The sequence below is a fragment of the Marmota monax genome, unplaced genomic scaffold, assembly GCF_021218885.2.
Source record: "Marmota monax isolate L192 unplaced genomic scaffold, Marmota_monax_Labrador192_F-V1.1 WCK01_AAM20220418_F8-fsc00001, whole genome shotgun sequence".
In the NCBI taxonomy this organism is placed as follows: Eukaryota; Metazoa; Chordata; class Mammalia; order Rodentia; family Sciuridae; genus Marmota; species Marmota monax.
In genome coordinates, this window is record NW_026693777.1 from 30,666,191 (window position 1) to 30,679,044 (window position 12,854).

Below are 12,854 nucleotides of genomic sequence, written 5' to 3' on the forward strand. Positions count from 1 at the left end.
ACTCCTTGGTTGTAGGCTTGTCTTCTGCCTCCTATTGGACTCTGAGGCAAGAGCTCAGCCTTACTCACCAGGGGATGCAGCCGGCCCCCTGCATCCCTAGAACAAGGCAAGCTACTGGGTGGATATAGGCCTGGGCCTGTCTGGGGCTTGAGCTTCACCCTCGCAGGGGGGTGATCCTTCTAGCACATACCTGAGCCTCCAGCTGGCACTCGGTGAGGGCCATCATTTCCTCATAGGTCATCTGGGAGAAAAGCGCGGCGTACTTGTGCAGGCGGAGGCTTTTTAACCAGGCTGGAACATCTGTGGTGCAAGATGTGCAAGAGATGGGGAAAGAAATGAGAGGGGACATGAGGAGGGGACAAAAGATGTGGGAACAGAGAGAGGAAGAGGGTGATGGTCAGAAGAACAAAAGAAAAAATAAATCTTGATGTTACTACTTAATTTTGGCAGCAAATTAATGGACTCAGAAGTCTTGAGCTAGCGATGACATTCCTGCCGGTGGGTTCCTTGGTTCTACTTCAGACAAGGGATTGTTAACTTGGGGTCCTTGGGCTTCAAGGCATACAGGAATTCCCTGAAATTATACCCCAATTTGCGACTGTGTGGGTAGTTTGCTGGGCAGAGGGTCATCCATAGCTTCCATAAGGAGTTCTTGAAAAAAAATAAAGAAACCATGGCTTGAGCATGACCAGTTCACTGTTGATTTGGAAAGAACCAATTTAAAATGTTAAAACAAGATACAGTGAGTCTACATCCTTAGGATAATTTCTTTGTAGGTTTAATGCAGATTGCCGTATGTTGTTTCAGCCCCTTCTGCAGAGACAGGAAAACCAGGTAACAATGGTCCCCCCTACAAGGGAAGTCAATGGAGTACCTAGCCTGATCTTTCTTTCTCCTCCCTAGGCCTCAGTGGGATAAAGGGCATCCTGGACCTGGCATTATCTCTTTGGTGGGGGTGTGTCTGCTGATCATTCCTCTAAGCTATGGAACATAGCTGGATATATCTTCAACTTCTTCCTTGTATGTCAACCAAAAATATCACCACTCAAAAGGTCCAAAGATTGGCTAGATAATAGAAATAGAATAATAGAAATTCCCCCAACACACCTGAAATAAGCCCCAAGTTTGGGATTCTAGAATTAAAATTAAATAGCAGTTATTACTGGAAATCCTCAGAATTATGACCTTGCTAAGTACAACCAAAACAAAGCATTTGCCCATTGTCTTTTAAGTCAGAGTTTTTGAGTGGATAGGATCTTTGAAAAATTTCCAGAATCATCTTCCTTTCCACCACACCTCATTTTGCAGATTGACAACATTAAGTCAGGAGGCCTAGATCACAGAACAAGTATGTGGTGAAATGGGGACTAGAACTTAGGTCTCCCAAGTCTCAGCTCTTCCCTACTTTGTATCTTCTCCTAAAACAAAGAAAAAATAGCCCATCAGTGGTAGAACTGAAAAATCACAGACTGCAAGGTACTTTGAAGTGCTGGGTTATTGGGTGTTATTCATGTTTTCCATGAAGTACTACCAATAATTAACCATGTTCATCACAAGATTCTGTACCGTTGATTACTAAGTGCCTTATTCTGAAGCACTGACCAACCACACACATTTCAAAACAAGTGGCAACCTTCCAATTTTTCAATGTTTTGAGTCAATATCCAGGTTGATGAAAGATGCCTTGCCAACTCTGAAATCAGGCTCTGCCTCTTAGGCAGACGAAACCAAGTTAGGGACTGTGAATGGGGGATGATCTCCTGACACTCAAAGACATAGAAGATTGGGATGACTCCTGAGGCTGAGTCTTGACTTGCTGTCATGCAAATGCCTATGAAAGGGAATTTCTGAATAATTAGAATGGAGCATTTGATGGCTTTTTAGGAACAGACTCAGTTATCACAGGCTAGAAATCGCTTCATTCTATGCTCGGAAGCCCTTCGAACTACTGTGACAAAAGAGTGTCTCTAGGAACATCATAAACCATAAACAGACAAGGCTTCCCAGGCACATCCGACTAACCCTTTACATCCTCCTCCACTCAAACTACCATATTGGGTCAAGAGTCCAGGACATACCATCTCAGGAGTCTGGTACATTCCCTTGTGTGATACCCCAGAGCTATTATCAGACTTTCTTCTCCAACGTACTTTTGTTTCTGTTGAAATGAGCTAATGCTTCTGCAAGTGAGCAGCCATAATCATAGCTACAGTGCCAGCTTTCAAGCCACCTATATTTTACCGCTTTGTCATCAGGTTTCATGATAGCTACTCACATCTTTGAGAAGTCTTAAGTCACTGCTCAGAAAATGTAATGACCATTATTCAGAGAAGTATGGTTAACCCAGTGCCACAACTGGGCCCAATTCATTGCAAAGGAGTATGAAGCAATCTCCTGGACCAAATTTCACCAAGGGTCCTTATAGCTGAGTCAGGCCAAATCTACTGATAAGTCAAACAGAATCCTCAGTCACTGAATCCTGTTGCAGACTGGGTGCTTTATAAGCCAAGTTGACAACAGCGTGTCTAAGAGTCAGGAAGCACAAGGGACAAGTCTCAGGTTGGAAAGTTTCAGTTCAATCAGTACTAGTTTGTTTAATATAAAACTCTTTTGACAACTAGAGTTTCTCTCTTAGAGGCATGGAAGGGCCTACCTTACTCATTTAATCAAAATGGAGGTCACTGGGAGTAGTTTTCCTGGAAAAGACTTCATACAATTTCACAACAGGCTGAGTTAGGCCTTCCTGAAGAGCTATTCTGGATGCATTCCTAGGAAATGTAAGCTCCTCTGGCTTTCTGTTCTTTGAGGCAGGCACACACTGCTGCTGTTTGTAGAGCATCTTAGAGCCTAGCCCAGGAGAGCTCTAAAGAGTTCTCCTTCCTGCAGCTTGAACTAAGGAACAAAGAGGAGATCCCAATTCTTAAGAATATAGCCTACCAACCCTTCTCCCCTGGGTTGGTGGTGTTCACCTTCCCTTGTCAGTAATTAAAACAAAATTACATAAAGAAGGAAACAAACCAGAGAACTGAGAGCCTTGACCATTTCATTTACCCAAGTCAGGAATTCCAATGATTGGGATGCTAGATTCTGTAAGGTGTTAGCCAGGGATGAACTCTAACTAAAAGCATAGGTCTTTTTCCAGGATCCAGATGCCACCCTGTTGGATGCAATCTAAGAACCACCTGATATAAGCTTAAATTTTCCTTTTTCAGTCTGTGAAACTGTGGCTATGGTTGGAAGACAAAGGCAAAAAGGGGAGATTCAGAACTGTTTCCTAGAGAAGCTGATACATAAATGAAGGTACACATACAAATACCTTCAGGGCTCCCACCTGTGGCTGATGCCCAGATGTTGAACTTGATATGGACTGCTCCTGCTGGACATACCAATGGAAGTCCCAAACTAGAAAGTCACTCTCTCATACGATATGAGAAAGAAAAAAAGAAAAAAAAAGCCTTGACTATATGCTAAATTGAATTCCTTGCCAAGTGTGGGAATCCTGATATTTGCTCCTTCAACATTTACCAAATCCCTCTGATGGGAGGCAGGCTCTGTGAGGACCTGTCCTTGTGATCAAGGGACATTATTTAATCCAGAAAGCATGGCTGACTCACATACAAAAGATTATAATAGCTGCAGTTGTGCTGAGTATACTCAAAGTTCTAGAGAAGTACAGAATAATGAGCATTTGAGTTTGCCTGAGAGACTGAGGAACAACATCTTGCAATTTGCTGCTTGGAGTAGCCCAACTTGGAGTCCACTGGGCAGACCATATTGAGGAAGGCATCTCAAAAAGCAGGAACAGTAGAAAACAAAGCATAGAGCCAAGAGAGCATTCAGAGTAGAGCAAATGGTGGTGAATGGAGGAGAATGGCCGGAGACAGGTGGAGCACATAGGCAGAGGTGTCAGATGACTGAGATATGAAATGCTGAAACAAGGAGAGTAGAGTAGACTTTGTCATGTGGGTGATGAAAGTCTGCTGAGATCTGAGCAGTGGAAGCATAATCAGATGAATGTGCTGGAAAGATGGTGGCTGTCAATTTGGTAAGACAAAACACATGATCAGCAGATTTGGGGAGAAATGGTGAACTCCATTTTGATCACATGACATGAGTGTCGATGCTTAGGTCATCCAAGGAGAGAATTCAACTGGTCAAAATTTTAAAAGAGAGATGTGAGCTTGGAGAACAACTTGCCTTGCCACCTTGTTCATGGTGGCTGTCACAGAAGTAGGTGATATTACTCAGATAAGGATCAGTGAGTGAGACTAGGAGAGAGCCATGGGGGAGCCTTAAAATGTCAGGCTTTGTGGGGAAGGTATAGGAAGACAAGGCAGCAGGTAAGGGGTTTCTAGGAGAAAGCACCACCATCCATGTACTGATGGTGGTCTCCCATGCCATAGTCTCCATCCTTCATGAAGCTCCTTCTAGATGTGGTGGCAGCCAATACTGGTGTATTTTCTGATGGCCATTCTTGATAACTGTGCTATACCCATCTTGGAATAAGTTCTGTATTTATCTATTGATCTTTACCAATGGGATAAAATTTTAAATTATGCTGATTTCTAATTTTTTTTTTAGAGTTTGTGTAAATCAGCTAGAGAGATATTGTGGCCTGCACAACAGCTCACGCAGAAGCTAGCTCCAATGAGAACGTGGGCTGCTTTTCTCCAATGAAAGCCACAGCAGTTATAGCTGAATATAACAGCCAGGTCAACAAGCTGTGCAACACCCAGTCACAAACAAGGACACCTCAGGAGAGAGAAAGATAGGATGAACTTGGGAAGTAACATGAGGAGCAGAAAATAAAGAATCCCTGGAAGACATAAACACAGTTTTCCGTAAGAGGGCTCATGCATGGTGCTCCTGGTGGAATGGGAGACAGAATCCCATTCACCTCACAGAGCCACTCTCTCTCCAAGATGTGACTGCATTCTTGGTCTCTGAGGGAGGGAAGAGGGAAAGCCAACCAAAGGGCAAGAGGGAAAGCCACTCATCATCCTTGAAGTAAAGGGCAAAGTATTTCTTTCAAGAACAAAGCACAGAAGTTTAGTGGCACCATCAAGATTACCAGAGCCTATCTTTGCTTCTGGCCATAGCACAACGAACAACCCAACGCTATTCCAGCCTCTGAGCAAAAGAACAAAGGAGCTTTGGTCTCTGGTTCCTTCGGAGCTGGATCCTCTTGAGCATGCTCCTTGATGCTAAGAAGTGTGCATAGCGGGCTCCAGGAGGACCTCCCTGCTTGTGGGGACAAATATGAGTCTTAGAAGGCACGGAGATAGCCTAGTTTGGAGTAAAATACTCACTCTTCAGTATTAGGTGCAATCATAGGGACTAAATCGCTCCCTGCCATTTCCATCAACCAGGACATCCATGGTGCTGTTCTATAAGCAGCAAATTTTACAACATTAAATCATGGCAGTGATCAGTATCCAAAGCTACCCTCCATATGCCTACTTCTTCCTTAGAGCACTTCAGCTGAAGGAGTGGAGGTTACAAGTCCCAAGACCTTTAGGACCTGGGGGAATTCCAGCAATTTGCTTCCCAAAGTCATGAGAACTCTCTCAGCCTGAGAACAGTGAGGACCCGAGACCAAGAGGACCTGTTCATGAAGGTTGCGTGTTAGCGTTTGGGGAAAAAAGAAATGTGAAGCAAATTTATTAAACTAAAATGAATTCAAAGCACCACCTGGAAAGCCAATACTCTGAAAATAATGACTAGTTTCAATGATAGCTATGTGAAAAGTGTCCCAGACATGCATGAAGCTGTGTCACTCCCATTCCATCACTTGGACCTTTATGACCCTCAGAAATGCTGTATTCACAACCTTTCTCCCAGGGTTTCTGGCAGGTTCCTTTTTCTTAAAAAAGATCTCACCTCTCAGGTTTTCTAAGTCTCGTTCTGAGAGAGGCAGAGGATCAAAGGTCTACATTTCAAAACCAACTCCAAACCCCAAACCAGGTATTTCAGAGAAGGCAATACATTTTTTTTTTTTTTTTTTGCTATGGAGAGAAAAAGTTTACCCAAGTTTCAGCCAAGAGAAATTCCATAGAAAAGGCAAATAGCGTACTTTTGACAGTCAGCGGCCCTTTCCATCACTAATGACCAAGTGTCTTATCAAGATTACTGGAGTCCAGAGTTTCTTTTTTTACCTTTATCACATCTGTATGCAAATAACACATCAGTTTACCTCTTTTTTTTTTTTGTACCAACATGATGCCACATGTCCTAAGATACATGCAGTTGTTAATTTGCAAAGGTGATGCTGAGGCTCATATTGAAAACATACTGCCAATCTCTACCCACTCACACAGGCAACTACTCACCTGCAAAGAATCCAAATCTTTGGGTTTCTATCCAGATGTTTGGAATAAAGTCCCTCAAAGGAACTTCCTTACAGATTTACAACATGCTGAAATTGCAAATAAAGAGTGGCAGACAGAGAAGAATCAGGCTGGGCCAGAGAGGAGCATGGTACCCTGTAGAGCAGGGGACCTCTGAGAGGTTTGCACACCCCACTGGAATGTTCTACAAGTTCCCACATTCACCATGCCCCATGCTGTTTCTCCCTTCTATTTTTCCTCCCATGAGCACTTTGCTATAGATGACACCAAGAGCTATCCCAATGTCCCAGTTAGAAACCTGGGCATTGTCCTAAATGCCTCCTGCTCCATCACTGCCCACATTCAGTTAGTTAGTTACTAAGCCCTCTCAACTCTATCTCATGGAGATCCCATGACCATACTCCTTTGTTTCCAGTTTCACTGCTGCTTGCCTTGGGCCAACTTCATTTTCCTTTATTTCTGAAAAATCCTCCTCCTCTCCACTGGCCTCCAAATCCAGAATCCCCATCCCCTCCTCAGTTTGATATACCTTGCTACACTGCTGAGAGGGTCCTGCTTCTAATATGTAAGCCTAGGCAGGTCATTCTGTTGCAGAAATTCCTTTAACAGCTTTCAGGTTAAAAGAGAAAATCCTTCAAAAGGCTTAGGGTCTGGCTTTCCCCTCTCCAGACCCCATCTCCCGCGTGCCCTTCACTCTCTTGTCACAGGATCTCCTTGGTTAAGCGCCTCTCCTCTCTGTGCTTTTGTGATGCTATTCCCTCTGCACAGAATGCCTTTCCTTCTCTATACTGACTGACCTGTAATCACAATCTGAGGCCCCTCTCCAGGCCTCTTCTCTCCTGGGAACTTTCCTTGACTTCCTTTCTCTTTGAACTAGAGCCTTTCCTGGTGCCTACCCCAACCCAGGGCAAGTCTCTAAGACAACATATTTTCACAGTAGAAAAAAACCATGAGATGTTTTCTGCTCCTTTGAGAGTGAGTCCCCCAAAGTGGGACTATCTTGCTTCAGTGTTCCCAGAGCTAATCAGTCCAAAGTCTCTTCCAGCAGGTGCTCAGAAGAGTCCACTGACTTGAATGAAGACAAAAGTGAACCTGTAAATATCCCTTCTCTTTGATATCATCTATCATAGCCACACCACTCATCAACAGTTCTGGCATTAGGAGAAGTTTTTAGGTGTTGGATTCATATATCGCATTTGAGGATGTGATGCTAATAGGAGGGGCAAATATGCTGCTTCCACCAATTGACTGCTTGTCTATCTAGAAAACTATGGGAATGTCTTTTCTCTCTGTTCTTTCTCCTCCCTCTTCCTTTCTCTCCTCCTCCCCCGCCTCCTACTCCTTCTTATCTTTTCTTCTCCCTCTCTCCCTCTCTTCCCTGAAGCCTTTGTATGAGAGAAGAGCCAAGGGAGCACATTTGGATCCTGTGTTGCTCAGAGAATGAAAGAGATTATAACCAAGTACCAACTCTCACAGAATCAAGAATCCTTTCCTTGGGATAAGTCAGAGTGAAATTTTGGGGAAACAAGGACAAATGAATTTGAGACCACAGCTAGCATGTTTACTCCAAACGTGTATAACCAGGAGCCTCCCCGGGGAATGGTAAAGCTGGAAAATTTCATATTTGAGCTCAGTATTGTACCTCTCCTGAGTTGATTTCAAGTTGAGTTGTCAGTCCCATTCTTTCTTGAGCCTCAAATTATAGCCTGAGCCCCCAGCCCTAAGGGACATTTGCCTGTACTTGGAGCCAGCTTAAACCATCAGGATAGGTATTTACGGTGAAAGGAAAAACAAAGTGGAACAGGCAGATGATGTCACTCCTCTGAGAGCAGGACTTGGTCTACCTGGGAGAGAACATAGTGGCAGAGTGTGCTGATAACAAAACAGAAATACGGCTAGATCAATGCATATGAAAAATAAAAAGGGCGAGAGAGGTTTCTTGCCAAGAGGAACATTCCTAAGGCATGACTGCAGCCAAACCTGGCTAGTCTAGAGGAAAAGGAAGGAAAGGGTGAATATAGTATTTCAGCAAAGTATTCACACCTGCTGGTCAGAAAGATGAATTTGCACTAAATCAAGTTCAATTGTGGTAGCGTTTTATTCTTTTCCCAAGGTGTGAGCTGAGGATAATGTGCATTCCCTGAAGATTTGGGAAATCTTCCAAATTCTCCTACAGGTACTTTGTTCATATAAGTTGGGTACTGAAAAATTAGAAAAACAAGAATTTGGTGATGGCATCCTGAGGCAGAACATGTTCTTGTGAAAGGGCCTGGGTCACAAGAAAATAAGCACGTGGAGGTCTAGGAGGAAGCACTAAATCTTTTTAGAAATACTTCACTTGATTTCATAATTCATTTCTCCAAAAAGCACAAAGTAATTTGGAAATTTCAACTGGCATCTGCTTTAGACATGAAGAAATAAATGACAAGCCCTTGGGACAGGTATGTTACAGGGAGCTTCTTGGACACGCTCCTAGGAGCTGATTTGAATGATCTTTGATGTGGATGAGTTCTTAGTGGTGGCCATCTCACAGCAGGGCTGGATAAGGACATTTGTGTTAAATATTGGTCCTGTGACACTTTGGAATGCTAGAATTTTCAGGTATGGACTTTTCTGCTCTCTGATTTGTCAGCCGAACTGCAAATATACTTTCCCTACAAACAGAACCCTTTCTCGTCTATGATGTTCCTTTCTTTAATTTTTTTTCTTTTTTGCCATTTAATATGCTAGTGACTTTATACCCTGAATCTCAATCCAATTCTCTGGGAGAAGGAAAGTTAAATAGGTTGAGAAGGTGTAAATACATGGAAAAGGATGCTTTGTTTCCTCCAACCATCAAAAAGCCTGTTTTCTGATCAACATGCATAGGCCTATAAAGAAAATCTTCAGTGTGAGATCTTGTCTGAGTCATTTTCTGATTACATAAGCTCCGAGGAGACAATTCTCACCAATTCTTCAGAAAGGAATCAAATAAGCTTATACATATGGGAGATAGTCCTTGAACTTTGTAAGATTTTGGCTTTTATCCTAAAACAGAAATAGGACATTCATTCAGTTTTTCTCTCACTCATGACTCCTCAAAAAACTCTTTATTCATTTCTTACCCCAAAATGCCAACACACAATGAGCATGGCTTTACCTACTTTTTTGGGGGATGTGTAGTATGTGCATTAAGTCCTTAAAAAAAAAGAAAAAGAAAGAAAATAAAGTAAAAGGAAGAAAGAAAACAAATGTGCAAAAATCCCTACAGTGGGATCAGTATTCTCCCCTGGGAGGGACAAGTACCTCCGTGAATGGCCTTGCCACAGTGTCCTCTTGCCACTCAATACACACACCAATGCCTCCTCCCACAGAGTTACTGATTAGAACATCAAATACACTGTCCTGGAAACAGACCATCCAGATGCTGAAATCTACCTGCTCAGAAGCTAGCCTAAAGTGGTCCCTCGGTATTTTAATGCTCAGTGATAGGTGCCAAGTCAGGCTTACCCAGAGCATAGCTGAGCCTCACCTGCTATCTGTCATCTGGGACTCAGCCGCATGAACATCAGGACCATGTGTAAACTCCACAACGGGTTTTGCTAGTTCTCCAAAATTATGATCCAGTCTCCCAAAAAACATGAAAGAGAAGAGGATGTACAATTCTTCCATGCCAGAAAGACTCATTGTTTTTGCTGCCTGTCAAGTACCTTTAAAGACCTGTACATATCACCAGAAGCAAACTTCAAGACACATCCTACTTCCTAGGGTCACTCAGCACAGGAACTGTTATGGGATAGGGGTGTGATGGGGAGGGCACAGGCCTAAGCAGGTGAGTGGAAGACTGAAGGCTGATCTCATTCCCCAAGTCCATGGGCTCTGCTTTTCAGCCTGGTGTCCTCTTACAGTTAGCACCTGGGCAGGGGTGGGCAGGCTTTCTGTGCCAGGCTCCCATGAGGGGGAGAGGACTGGGTCCAGAGCACCCTATGTCAACAGTGATCACAGAAGGGGAAGTCAGAAACAGCATCCCTTGCGGCTATATATTCGTGCTGGCACAGAGGGCTGTATTTTAGTCCCAAAGGTGTCCTGGTGATTGTTTCCCCATCTAACAGTTATCAGTAGGTCTCTGATGAGCGTCTTTCCCTAAGGACTTCTAACCCTTGAACAATTGGAGTCTAAGAATAAATGCACGCACACGTCCTCTTTGAACGGATCACGGGTAATTGAGAAATTTGTATCTCCTAATGAAGATCTTGAGAAGAGGATAGATTCTCCAGGCAATGTAGGAATATTTATTAGGCTGCACAAAAGGCCTTTATCACCTATCTTGCAAATCTATTATCAGGCTTAAAACACTACCAGAGATTCTCAGAGGTGTTTTCCTGTCCCTTAAACCAATGCAGGGAAAAGGGTTTAAAGGTTTCTTTGGATATCAAAGAAAAAGGGAGAAAGAAAGGAAAGTATAACTGCAATTCTGCATTAAGAGAGATTTAGAGAAGAAAAATAGATAAAAGATCAGTGATTGTTTTTTTTCTGAATTAGCGACAGGTCCCTGGCCACAGCAACAAGGCAGAGGGCTGGAGCAGCTTTGGAGGCTTTACAAACAGATGACCCTGTCCCCTGCTAGTGCTAGCAGGGGACCATTCAGTTGCCTGAGGGTCAATGCATGGAAAACAAAAAGGAAGGTATTGACCTCACTTACTCTGGTCCTTGGGCTTGGGCAGGAAGCCCTGGAAGGGGGAGCCCTTTCCACCAAGGCAAGCCCTGGAGTTCTAGAAGGGGAGGCTTCCGGGTATAAGCCTCGGAGAGGCACTGGGCTCTTGCTCTCTTGCTGACTAGCTCTTTACCCTTGGGACTCCAAATAAAGGGAGGGACTCAGTGGTTCCTCATGTGGTCACTCACCTTTCATACCACTACCTTCTTCCTGGAATGTGTTACGAGCAGTGGTCTGATCTTCTAAGTGTTCACTCCCACCACTTCCTGAAGAGGCTACACTGCTTTGTGGAGACAGGGGGGCATGATCGGATGGGAGGCACTGGGGTCCTCTAGCTCGTAAGTCCTCATGAGACATCCATCCATGTCCTAGAGGCTGGTTTGGCACATTCATGGGTGGGGTAAGGGACACAGATCGTTTCAAAGGGCTGTGGTGTGCCTGGCCTGAGAGAACTGGAAAAAAAAAATAAAATGAAATAGGTTATTCCCCCCCCTTTAGCCTGGGATGCAGAAGAACCCACAATACCTTTGCACCCTGAGAGATACTGCTGTCTGACAATCCACCCATGGGCGCCGCAGGTTGAATGCAGGCCTGGAGGGTCCTTCTCTCCGGGTGTTTAACAAGGATGCTATGGGGATTGCTTGGTGGACTGGGTTGCTCTGAGGAGGCTAAACCTATGGTGCCCACACACATGGCCTTAGCCTTTGTGGGTCTGGATTTAGTTTTAGTTCTAACTCTACAAATCAGGATTTGGAGCAGTGGGCTCACACCAGGCAAGAATGACAGCCTGGCAAAGTGGCCATCTGCCCAAAATGAAGCTAAAATGTGCTGGGCAATTTTTTTTTTTTTTTGGTAAGTACAAAAATCTGACGTTACCCATGTTGTGAGGGAGGACTTCTTGAAGGTGGGTAGGCTGGTCACCATTTGGGGATCTTTGAAGGTTGGAACTAGAAGAAGGTGAACTAGTTCATCCAACTGGGATTTAGGTAACTACTACCTCTAAAGGGCGGTGCTGGTTTGGGGAGGGCCCAGCACCACCTAGACCTCAGGATATGGGACACCAGCAGCTATGGGTGAAAGGGCTGATTCTTGACCATGTCTTTGCCAGTTCATGCCAAACTTTATACTGTAAACACACTCAGGTAACAAGGCTTTCATTCAAAAGCCAGTAGGGAGCTCTCTGTGAGCTGGGAATAGGTTTCACCAGCCTGTTCAGTCCTCCTGCATAGTGGCACCATCTGCATAGCTCCCATTTTTTATTTCTTTTCCAGAAAACTAGGAAAAAGCAACAAAACTCACATAACTAGCCAAATTAAGTTGAAGGCATTCAAAGGAGGGATTTAACCAACATCAATGCCGAGGGAGCCGATGTTACCCTTGGTTGGTTTTTCTGGGTGTGTAAAGTGACAACTTTACAAAATAAGTCTATTCATAACATTCTCTCAGCACCAGTGCCCGAGACAGGTCCAGTTTATTTTGACTGCTGCTGTACTAACATGGAATTGAGCCACAAGCATTTTTAAACATTTTTCAGGGAAGCCATTAAATTCTGTCTCAGGCTCCATCCCCTCCAGTGAGGCTTTTGCTCTCCCAAGTTCAGACTGGTACTTCTTTGCTGGCATTAACCTTCTGTGTTTTCTAGCAGGTAGACCAGACATCCCAGTGGAGAGAGAGGGCTTGCTCGTTGTTGAGCTGCGTTTCTCGTGGGGCAGTACCCATGTAGAGACCTGAGCAGCAGATTACTGTGCTCCCACTTAAGAGATAAAGACCAGAGTCAAAAGGCTGGGCATCTGGAGAAGCAGTGGTATGAGGGG

At 44.1% G+C, this 12,854-nt stretch overlaps 1 protein-coding gene across 4 annotated transcripts in view; it reads right to left on the reverse strand.

The window, feature by feature from the left end:
* Nucleotides 1-12,854, reverse strand: part of Samd4a (sterile alpha motif domain containing 4A) — a 210,977-nt gene that overhangs the window by 42,161 nt on the left and 155,962 nt on the right. For 3 of the 4 annotated variants that reach the window (XM_058584645.1, XM_058584646.1, XM_058584648.1), the window contains exons 4-5: nt 11,229-11,492; nt 191-300 (exon numbers count right to left, since the gene is read on the reverse strand). In XM_058584645.1, the coding sequence (XP_058440628.1) occupies nt 191-300; nt 11,229-11,492 (374 nt within the window). The remainder of the gene's footprint in view (nt 1-190; nt 301-11,228; nt 11,493-12,854) is intronic. The other variant, XM_058584647.1, reaches the window with a different exon arrangement.